The sequence below is a fragment of the Octopus bimaculoides genome, chromosome 2 (genome assembly GCF_001194135.2).
Source record: "Octopus bimaculoides isolate UCB-OBI-ISO-001 chromosome 2, ASM119413v2, whole genome shotgun sequence".
NCBI classification, from domain to species: domain Eukaryota; kingdom Metazoa; phylum Mollusca; class Cephalopoda; order Octopoda; family Octopodidae; genus Octopus; species Octopus bimaculoides.
In genome coordinates, this window is record NC_068982.1 from 98789490 (window position 1) to 98802240 (window position 12751).

A 12751-nucleotide genomic window follows, 5' to 3' on the forward strand; every position below is an offset into this window, starting at 1 on the left:
GATGCTGGTGTGTTTACGTCCCCGTAACTTAGCAGTTCGGCAAAAAGAGACCGATAGAATAAGTACTAGGCTTACAAAGAATAAGTCCTGGGGTCGATTTCCTCGACTGAAGGTGGTGCTCCAGCATGGCCGCAGTCAAATGACTGAAACAAGTAAAAGAGTAAAAGAGTATATATACGACGGGCTTCTTTCAGTTTCCGTCTACCAAATCCACTCACAAGGCTTTGGTCAGCCCGAGGCTATAGTAGAAGACACTTGCCCAAGGTGCCACGCAGTGGGACTGAACCCGGAACCATGTGGTTGGTAAGCAAGCTACTTACCACACAGCCACTCCTGCGCCTATTTTCTTTTTTTTTTTTTTCTTTCACCAGTCATCTGGTTAACTTTCATTTCATTTTATTTGCAATTATTTCGTCTGAAAGAAAAGAAGAACAGATGAAACTTTACATACTTGAATAAGCGGGTCAGCATAAACTGGCAGTCAGATAAAATCTTGGAAGAGATGGTTTTGATATGACTTTCACTTAGGGTTGATACATAAGCAGCCAAACAATGACCAATCAATGAGGCATGACTAATGGCATCCAATGTAGGTAGGTTGGAGGACCTAAGGAAATAAAAAGAGAATAACAGATGATCATTGTTAGGAAATTTAGTGTTCAATATTAACTTCTAAATATATTTTAAAATTAAGCTATTGAGTTTACTTTTGTTTCAGTTAATTTTGAAAATAATGAAAAAGTTAGTAGACTTTGTCACTGTTAAACTGGTCTTTTGGAACATAAATTATATGGAACTTTTGATTTTAACTGAGATCACTTTAAAACAAGAAGTTTATATTGTAGAACCAGGAGGGGTTTCAAGAGTGCTTATAAAAAAAAGGGGTTAAAGCAGTATACAAAAGTAAAATTCAAAAGTCCAACCTAGGAAAGTTTGTTTAAACAGCTTTAACAGAACATGTTCTGAAACTGGAAGGATACAACATATATATCTCTGATTTTGTGAAGTAGGCCACATTTTTATGAGTCATGTCAGAATTGGTAAAACATGACAAAATACCAAATGATATTTATTTGCATCTCTTTACATTTTGCTTCAAATCCTATGCAGGTCAACCCTGGCTTGCATCCTTGTGAAATTAACTAAATAACTACCATCCAAGTACTGGAAGGGAGTTTGATATAATCAATTATACCCTTGAAAGCAGTATGAAAACCTAGCCAGTCTAATAATTGGAATTAACAAAAGAACATACTCACAGCATATTTAGGCTTACTATACAACAAAAGATTAAAGCCCAAATTGAGACAAAAGGTTAGATGGCTATAGAGCAATATGGTTTCACAAGAAACATCATACATTCATTTGCCAGGTGCTATATAACCAGTCATATGGTTTATCTAGTGGTATACTGCCACTACTAAAGAATAAGTGGTGAGTAATAGGCACTGGTACAGTGACCAAAATTAATTAAGAAAGATACTGTACTAGTTAGGGTCAGAGATGATGACAGATGATAAAAATGTACATTGTTTCTAAAATAATATAAAATTTCCACTCTACTAAATTCTTGTCATATTTTCTTTGTTCTAAACAATGTTTGGATAGGTTCATTCTCAAAACTGATTTAAAGTCCATTTTCTACACACATGCACACACATATATATAAATCTTGTAGTATGCTATGCAAAGCTCATCCATGGTTACTGGCTACCAAATGTCATCATAGAGAGGGAATGCTCTTGTTACTGGATATACATCAGGGTTTTATAGTATCCATAGAGTTTATATAAATAGATGAATAATAGAAAATGGACTGAAATACATTATTTATTTATAATCACTACAATTGTTTCCACATGTCACTGTACAAAAATTGTACATTGGTGAGATTATTATAATCAATATATTGTATAATCACTCTCATCCATCAAAGTTTGAAGATGTGATTCTTTAGGTGATTATTTTGAATATGTCCTTCATTAGATCAAACTGTTGTTTCACTCAATGACAGAATGAACACCCAAATTAGTATGTTATTTTCAGTAATTTACAGACAAAACTAAACCCATAGGTATAGTAACAGACAAAATCTACTATAATAATACTCTTGTGTTTTTCTCCATCACAACATATGAATGAGAAAGGAAGGGGTGATAGCAAACTGGTGGGATGGTGAACATTCAACACTGAAAAAAGAATCAAACAGCGTTTCAACTCTGTGTGGGTATATATGTATGTGTGTGTGTGTGTGTGTGTGTGTGTGTGTGTGTGTGTGTGTGTGTGTGTGTGTGTGTGTGTGTGTGTGTGTGTGTGTGTGTGTGTGTGTGCAAGTACAAGGGAAGTAGGTGAATGTATGTGAACATTGACAAGAGTATTAATTTGGTTTACCATGCACATTTATATATAAAATACTACAATTAGCTGTCATTTTTGACAGTGCAGGGCCAGCTGTCACAATTATAACACAGAAACAAAGAAACAGACAAAAATGTATCTTTGTGGTCAGATTATAAGGAAGAATAAAATTAAGTATAAAGGAATAACATGATTAAGTGATGGAGGTTGACTATTTCTGTGGTTGAAGTGGATCTGAAGTACTGCCTTCCTGTTACAAAACATTTGACTCCATTCTACAATAGAATCAGCCTCTATATAAAGTTAATTTAAGACTATCCAGCTTTTTCTTTATCCATTTTTGAAACAATTAGCAAAATAAGTTAGGAGGTAAACTCTCTCCTGCTTACATACTTATTCTTCCATATACCTACAAACAAAGTAGTATATATAGTTTTATATATATATATATATATATATATATATACACACATACATATATATTTACACATGCAAACATATATGCTTCTTACATACACTCTTACTATTTTTACCAATATCGATAATGTTGAGCTTAAAGTCTAACCAATATACAAGTAGCATGTATACACATACACACACACACATTTAAATATGCTCATATACTTCTTACAAACATACTATCTTTAAAACAGAAATACAATATAACAAAGTCAAATAAAAATAAAATATACACACATACATAAAATGAAATATACCCCCAAATATCTATTTATATATCCACACAAGTATTATATTTATATCAGTTGTTATCCTTATGTTATGTTGCATATGATAATTTCATATGCAACATGAAAGTATGTCTATTAAAGATCTTGTGGTACTTATTAGAGTTAGGAAAGTGCCCAAAATACAATTACAAAGTAAACTTCTTACCACTCACATACATACACAACATTATTTAGTGTGTATGTACTTGTCTGATTTAGCTCATGACTATATAGTGTATCAACTGGTTTAATAGTAAGTGGGTTTTTACTAACTTTATATTTAACCTCAAACAGCACTGGATGTTGATGAAGAGAGGTTAAAAAAAATGGGGGAGAACTATCCACACAATGCATTCAAAATATATTCAATTTCATCTTAAGAGTTACAGGATGTTTAAGCTAAATTTGACGATTTTTTTATGTCTTTTTTATTCAGTATTGGTGAGCAGTCAGTGATGTTTGAGAACATAAAATTTAAAGTTGTAGTAGGCAAAAAGTTAGCTGACATGGATGACTGGAAACCACCTGAATATTACAAAAGAGTTGCCTGTATCAGGGTAACTTGAGCTTGGTGTCAAACTACAGACATCATGACAGCTGTTCAATGCTCTGTGAACATAGTAAAGGCTGTAAGACGTAACATGGATAGCTGCAATAGAAACCATGAAGCCATGGCCTGCAGGAAAGAACACAGCAAGTATTATGGAAGCATCTGCACACCAGAATTCATCTAACAACTGCAAGAAAGGTGTCCGGCTAAAGAAAATCTGCCTCATCAAATTCCATCTGACCCATGCAAGCATGGAATAGTGTATGCTAGAAGGATGATGGCAATGATGATAAATCAGCATGACAACATATAACAGGAGATATATATCTTCAAACTACAAGTACAATCCATCTACCCAGTTTCACCCATAAAGAAGGTTTGACCCAAGACTATGGAAAATAACACTTATTCTAGATGCCATGCAGTGGAATCAAAACTGGAACTTCATGGTTGCAAAGTAAACTTTTTAACCAATTGTCCATATGAGATTTCTTAGCAACAAAATTGATACATTCTGTCTCAATGACATATAGTAATTCATGACTAAAGGTCACTATTTTAAAAACTGTTTCTTTTTAATGGTGCTCATGGGTCAGTAAATCCTTACCATTATTCCTTGACTTAGCAAAAATTGTTCTATGAAGTGTTAGGATCACAGATTTACTACAGTAAATACTTCATAACCAACAAAAGGCCATTCATGTCGGTCATACTAATTCGACTGTCCATTTATTTTATATCACATTCTGTGAACCATAATATACTAGATTACAGACACCTAATGAATCAATCACTAATTCACAAGGAATTGTTTGTGTAGAACAAATATCATACAGAGTACTTCGATTTTAAAGTTGTAAATTTTTAGTTTTCTCACTAATGTTTACATCTTTCATGTATGTATACACTAACACACACAGTAGGATTGGTGCAGGAGTGGCTGTGTGGTAAAGTAGCTTGCTTACCAACCACATGGTTCCAGGTTCAGTCCCATTACATGGCACCTTGGGTAAGTGTCTTCTTCTATAGCTTCAGGTCGATCAAAGCCTTGTGAGTGGATTTGGTAGACAGAAACTGAAAGAAGCCCATCATGTGTGTGTGTGTGAGTGTGTGTGCGCGCGCGCGCGTCTGTGTTTGTCCCCCCACCATCATTTGACAACCGATGTTGGTGTGTTTACGTCCCCGTAACTTAGCAGTTAAAAGAGAACAATAGGATAAGTACTAGGCTTACAAAGAATAAGTCCTGGGGTAGATTTGTTCAACTAAAGGTGGTGCTCCAGCATGGATACAGTCAAATGACTGAAACAAATAAAAGAATAAAACTCCACTCACACAGTATTGATCAACCTGAGGCCATGTTAAAAGACATTTGCCCAAGGTACCACATAAGAGAGAACCACATAAATGAGAAGTCGTTGCCAGTGCCGCTGGACTGGCTCCCGTGCAGGTGGCACGTAAAAAACACCTTTTTGAGCATGGCCGTTGCCAGTACCATGTGACTGGCCCTTGTGCCGGTGGCACGTAAAAGCACCCACTACACTCTCGGAGTGGTTGGCGTTAGGAAGGGCATCCAGCTGTAGAAACTCTGCCAGATCGGATTGGAGCCTGTGCAGCTTTCTGGCTTGCCAGTCCTCAGTCAAATCGTCCAACCCATGCTAGCATGGAAAGCGGACGTTAAATGATGATGATGATGATGATGATACGTACCTACATCCTTGATTCCTTGCTAGTTATTTTCTCCGTTACATTTCTCAGTTTTGTTTATGTACATGGAATATTATTTTTGATACTTGAAAGTAAATATGTTTTCTCAGTATGCATTCCACAATATCAACATTTCATTGATAAGGAATTTGATTAAAAAAAAAAACTGCCAATGAAAAGGGTAAACAGGAAAGAAACAAGTGAGATATCAATCCATTCTGCTGCTAATATATCTGAACAGCCACTGTTGCCTAACTAGATTATTTGATAAGTCTCCTATGAAGGGAAGAGATGACTGTAACAACATTAACCATCAACCTACATTTTGTAAATGTTCAGTTAGACTGGATCTTCACTTTGTGTTGTGATCTCTATTTTCTATTTTACCCTTTTACACTGTCAATTCAGAGAAAGTGTTGCCCATTGCACAGTACAATACCAGTAACCACATACATAATTACAACTGTTCAAAAGGTTAATGTTATTTTCACTTGGTCATAATGTCTCATCAATAAAATCAGGATCAATAGGTGTTTTAGTTACAAAGATACAAGTGTGGCTGTTTGATTCAGAAGCCCATTTTGCAACCGTATAGTTTCAGGTTCAGTCCCACAGTGTTGTACCTTGGGTAAGTACCTTGAATGAATTTAGTAGCTGGAAACTGTGTGGAAGCCTGTCATAAATAAATATATCATCATCATCGTTTAACGTCCGCTTTCCATGCTAGCATGATATATATATATATATATATATATATATATATATATATATATATATATATATGTATACGTGTGTGTTTGCTATGTGTATATATATATATGTATATATATATATATAAAACATACTTAGAAGAGGATGCATGGCGTTCAATCATATAATAATATAAATAATATATATATAAGCATATATACATACGTATAATGTACATACTTACATCTATACGTATATACATATGCATATGTGGGCACAGGACATCATGAAATGTGTACAACAAAAAATATGAAGTACCAGTGCATGGAATATGAACTATTTTTTCGAACAACGCAAAATGGAAAACAAGACAAACAACATAAAGAACGACCCTTCATCAGTTGTTGGCTGTTTTTCTACTCTTGTATTTCGAGCATTTCACAACAAGATATGCTTTTGATAAAACAGTTGTTCCCACAAAGCAAATTAAATAAAATTTGGGATTTTGCAGAGGGTCAAAATTGGTAACAAAAACAGGACAGTGAAAACAAACAGGAAGGGTTGCTAAGACTAAACGAGGTTGTGGTGGCGAACGCGTAAGTCAAGCTTGGACAGGAGACAAACAGGATCAAGGAAGATGTGCTCTTGTCTGTCTCCTGTCCAAGCTTGATTTACGCGTTCACTACAACAACCTTGTTTAGGCTTAGCAAACCTTCCTGTTTGTTTTCACTGTCCTGTTTTTGTTATCAATTTTGACCCTCTGCAAAATCCCAAATTTTATTTAATTTGCTTTGTAGGACCAACTGTTTTATCAAAAGCATATCTTGTTGTGAAATACTCGAAATACGAGAGTGGAAAAACAGCCATCAACAGTTTATGTGGTTTATGTCTTTATGTTGTTTGTCCTGTTTTACCATTTGTGTTTTAAGTTGTTCGAAAAAATAGTTCATACTAGCAGTATAGCCTGGCGTTGCCTGGGATTAAATTAGATTATTAAGCTAATCAAGCGCTTTGTTTCAAACCTAACTAAGTAACACTGACATCAAATTTGAGCGAAATCCATTGAAATTGGAAAAACGTTTGGCTGAAAATGGGTTGCAGACAATTTGATTGGGAAATCCCATAAGGAATTGGTAAATCACTTTTTCCACTCATAGAGGGTATTTGCTTGACTAAACCCTTTGAGTCAGTATCTAAGCATGACTCCAGTCCAATGACTGAAACAAGTAAAGAAAGTCAAATCATTCAGTTCATGCAACTTTCTAAAAGGAAGAAGAGATTTCCTAAGCCTGTTGCCATGGATTTATATATGCAAAATTTTATAACTGCTAAATGCTAGAAATATTATCATTAGACAAACTTGAAATACATTGAAATAGAGGAAAACAAGACGCTAGGAGACTAACACTCATTTCACTACACTGTATTAGAAGGACACATTGAATGAGCTTGAAATATCATGGTGTGAAAAGACTAGTAAAATTAAGATTTTGAAATAAAATTGAAATGAATGTAGGTTTACACCTCAGTGCCTTTCCTGTTTCAAATCACTGAACCATAAAATGAGAATGGCTCTTTTTTCACTAAGATAAACTAAAGTACACAGAGTAAAGTGTATCAGCTAATATCACAATGAAGTAGTTGTGGTGAGCTTTAGACCCAGTAGACAGAAGTTCAGGATGTATATTAGATTTTGCCATTGTACCTTACAAAAGGGGAAAAAAAAAAAAAGCATAATAAAATCAACCAAATTGCCCTCTGTAACAATGCTGATAGTTGCAGAAAGATTTCAATAGCATACAGTTTCGTATGCAGATTATCTGATGGTGAGGAAGGGAGGGGGTCACTGCATAGTCCATGGAAAGTAGAATAGTACAATGGTTTCACAAAGTGCTGATGCAAATGTGATGGATAGAAGTGTGATGTACCCGATATCTAAGGAGTTCTGAGGAGTAGGAACCATTCTAGTAATGATAGGGAAGAAATAGAGAGAACATAATGTGGTAATGGGTTAATAATTGCAGTGTGTTTGTGAGTGAAGGTTTAGTAAACAGTAAGACGATTTGAGTGAAGAATTCACAATAAAAAGTTTATATGTGTACCAACTGCTTCATCTCATACATGCTAGGCATATTCTAATGTACCAGTACTTAGACTTGGCAGAGTGTCTGTAATTCTTCAACACTAGTATTTTCTTGTCCTAAAGAGAAAACAGCCTTTTTATTATGCAGTTCTACTAATGTGTTCCAGTCATGAAAGAACAGAGATTATGGAAGAAGATTTGCAAATTTTTGTAAACATTTTAGTTGGGTATTGATTAGTGAGAGAGGCAGTGTTTAATATAGGGAGGTAACACTTATGTCCACTTAAACATGGATGTTCTGTTAGAACAAACTATACTGCAGCAGTTACCATAAGAGAAACTGTCCTGTTGTTTTGACATGGCCAATGAGCATTTCTCTCATGGTAACTACTGCAGTATAATTTGTTCCAACAGAACATCCATGTTTAAGTCTGCATGTAAAATACACCATTTTGAGTGTGGCCGTTGCCAGTACCGCCTGACTGGCCTTCGTGCTGGTGGCACGTAAAAGCAGCCACTACGCTCTCAGAGTGGTTGGCGTTAGGAAGGGCATCCAGTTGTAGAAACTCTGCCAAATCAGATTGGAGCCTGGTGTAGCCAACTGGATCACCAGTCCTCAGTCAAATCGTCCAACCCATGCTAGCATGGAAAGCGGACGTTAAATGATGATGAAACTGTAGTGTTCTAAGTGAGTTTCCTTGATATTTGAAGTAACTGAGCAAGATTTTAGTCGAGTTAACCACAGTTTGCATTAATGTTAATGAACATTTCTATTTTGTTGTTGCTCCAGCTAATATTCTAAATGCTCTCAGATATATTGAATATTTACTATTGATGTTAGCCAAAAGGTTGAATATTTAAACACATTCCAGGTACACACATGGATTTGTGATTAAGAAGTTTTCTTCTCTTCTCAATAAAGTGATTTCAACTTCAGACTCACAGTGCAGTAACCTTGGGTAAGTGTCTTCTCTAATAGCCTTGTGAGTGAATTTAGTAGATGAAAATATCGAGTGTGAGTATGCATGAATGTGTGTGTGAGTGTGTGCAAATATGTGCGTGCATGTATAAATGCATCTGTGTATAGGAGAGGAGGAATTATTAAAGCAGAAAATATTTTATCAAAAACTATCACAGATATCAGAACCAGTAAATTCTTTACAAAGTTCTACAGTTGATCTCATGGATTAGGTGCAGATTTGGTGTGTGGTAAGAAGTTTGCTTACTATCTACATAGTCTAGGTTCAATCCCACTGTGTGGTACCTTGGACCAGTGTCTTCAGCTATAGCCATGGGCTGATCAAAGCCTTGCATGTGGATTTATTAGACGGAAACTGAAAGAAGATCATGCATGCATGTATGTGTGTGTGTGTTTGTATCCCCTTGTTTTGACATTGCGTGATAGTTGAAATTGGTGATCAACAGCATACAATCAATGTCATTTAGACATTGGGCCTCACTGAGGAAATTACAAGGAAGCAGCGGTGACGATTAGTTGTACTTGGTAAGATGCATCAAGCTAAGTAAAATCGCTGTCTCTCGCACATACAAGCTTGTCCTTTCAGGTGCCAGAACCACATAATATGCACCCATGACTGTGTTGTTGTACATGCACCCATGCTGGTACAGTGTAGAAACACCTGTGCCAGTAGCACATAAAAAGCACCCAGCACACTCTATTAAGTGGTTAGCACTAGGAAGGGCATCCAGCTGTAGAAACTTTGCCATAACAGACAAGTGGAGTTTTGACTGCTCCCAGATGGCCAACTTCATGTCAAACCATCCAACCCATGCCAGCAAGGAAAACAGACATTACATGACGATTATATCTAACATTTCTCTAATATTCACCTTTCTCTAAGTTGAAGGTATTCCTTGACACATCTTCCTCACTACCCTCCTTTTTTTTTCCAACTGGGGTAACCATGCATCTCCCTTATAACAGGACATCTGTTTCTGTCCCTCTATCATACTTTAACCTTTCATCACTTGGCACAAAGCCAAGTCTCTCAATATTACACCCACTTCAATTGAGAGGTTTTGTCTTGCAAGTTACTTGGTGACCTCGGTGCCACGTAAAAAAAAAGTGCCCAGGAACACTCTGAAAAGTAGTTGGTATTATGAAGGAAACTATGCTAAAACAGACATTGAAGCTTGGAGCAGTTTTCTGGCTATCCAGCTCTTGTTGAACTGTTCAACCCATGCCAGCATAGAGAACTGACATTAAATGATGACAGCAATTATGATGACAATGATGATGAAAATGACTAGTAAAGATTATTTATAATGGAATATCACTAATATGGCATTCAGCCACAACAACGTGAATATCAGTCTATGTTTACTCAGTAACATTTGTTACATGTCAGAATGCTCTATAAGTCAGTGGTACACCAGACATGCAAAAGAAACATCTGTTGCCACAAGAGATTTAAGAGTTTCCTTAGTTCTTATCATTGGCTTCTAACTTTTATCTTTTACTAGTTTCTTTCAGGCATTAGGCTGTGGCCATACTAGAGTACCACATCAAAGAGTTTTGTCGATCAAATTGATGTTTTTTGAGGTTCTTTTAAAAAATTTTTTGAAAGTCTGGCATTTATTCAATCAGTTCCTTTTTGCTAAACCACTAAGTTATAGGACTGTAAACAAACCAACACTAGTTGGGAAGTGGAGGTGGGGGAGACAAAGGCAAAGATACACACACACAGATGTACGTACATACATACATGCACACATGTATGTGTGTGTGTGTGTGTGTGTGTGTGTGTGTGTGTGCGCGCGCTTCTTTCAGCTTCCATCAACCAAATTCACTAACATGGCTTTGGTCAACTTTGGGCTATAGTAAAAGGCACTTACCAGACAACCACACCTATGCCTATGTTAGTAAGACTCTCACTTTCAATGTCCTTTGCAGATATATAATAAAAAGTTGAGTCATTTTTTTTTTTTTTTGCTCTCTTTTGAAAGCACAATTCCAACTAACAGATACTTTAGTCAATTAATTGGTAAGATTTAGAACTCAAACAGGAATTATAGAGACTCCATATTTAGTATTTCAAGAATAATAACAATACTGACATTATCCATTTCTACTTCAGTCCAAGGACTCAAGATTTGAACTTGTAATTAATTACAAGCTGATATAACACTTGCTACGCCTTTCTCCATAGTTTCGAGCTGATTAACCATGATGCCTATTTACAACTGGAAAGACTGAACCAGCAAGAGATGTGTTTTTGCCAATATACCTCTTGTTGCAGATCACATCACTGGAACAATATTTATATTCAACAGTTACCATATTTCATCCTTAGCTGAGGCAGATCAGTGAAAGACAGGTGGCATGCCCTCTTAATATTTGGATATCTAATGTTAATGAATAGCATTTAGTTAACTCTCTTGGGACACCTGGGCCGATTGATCAACCCAAGTGATACAAACTGAAAGGACTTTGAGTCCAATCCATCAGCCCAATGAAACAAAAGTTGTGTATGGTTGGTTTTGAAGTATAATAGCCAATCAGAGATCATCTTCCAGTACATATTTTTGTTTTGTTTTTGTATTATTCTATTTACCAATATAGTGTTGTTTTAGGTTTTCTTATTGTGATAGACGTATTGTACTGTTTATAAATTTTCGTAATATATATAGTTTTACATACAAATAAAGTAGTTTTAGGCACTTTATCCTTTGTTTTCTATATGTGCCCATCAATTTCAATCTCAAGAGAAAAAATTTGGGTCTTTTTGGCTACACATACCAAAACACCATGTGTCTGAAAATGGTTAAAATACCAGCACTAATAGCACAAATGAAAATATCCCAATTAACAGAACCATTTCAACATAGACAGTCAAAATGTTAAGGAGTGGCTGTATATAGGCGTAGGAGTGAGTAGCTTGCTTACCAACCACATGGTTCCGGGTTCAGTCCCACTACGTGGCACCTTGGGCAAGTGTCTTCTACTATAACCTCAGGCCAACCAAAGCCTTGTGAGTGGATTTGGTAGACGGAAATTGAAAGAAGCCCGTCGTGTATATATATATATATATATATATAGAATAAATGGGTTAATAGAAACCAATGTAGCAAAGAACACAAAATAACTGTGGTTTAGTTCCTGTTTTTAAGGCAGGAACTCCTTGAAATTTTGGATATTTGAGTATATTTAAGAATTTAAGGAATGGAGAAAACGCATGTTATAATTGCATACTTTATTCCTACATATGTTTCAAAGGATTACAACCTGTGTGATCCATAGGGATCTTTGATATTAAAATTGTAACCTTCTCATCAGGGAAAGCATGGGAATCATCTTAAATGTAAGACATAATGACCGATTATGAAAACAATAGATGGATAAGGTTATGACTTGATTCATTTGAAAATGAATCAAGAGAATTGGACGCTGCCGGATAGTGGTTTGGACAACACATACCTATAAATGTGTGAGAACGTACATGCATACATAAATACATATACACAAAGACACACATACATGCATATTGACACACACACACACACACACACATATATATATATATATACATACATATGTGCACCTGTATATATATATATATATATATATATATATATATATATATATATATATATACACACACACATATATATATACAC

The 12751-nt window shown here is 35.6% G+C and overlaps 1 protein-coding gene across 3 annotated transcripts in view; it reads right to left on the reverse strand.

The window, feature by feature from the left end:
- Positions 1–12751, reverse strand: part of LOC106881395 (pyridoxal-dependent decarboxylase domain-containing protein 1) — a 98556-nt gene that overhangs the window by 39481 nt on the left and 46324 nt on the right. For all 3 annotated transcript variants that reach the window (XM_052978495.1, XM_052978494.1, XM_052978496.1), the window contains one exon: positions 452–607. In XM_052978495.1, the coding sequence (XP_052834455.1) occupies positions 452–607 (156 nt within the window). The remainder of the gene's footprint in view (positions 1–451; positions 608–12751) is intronic.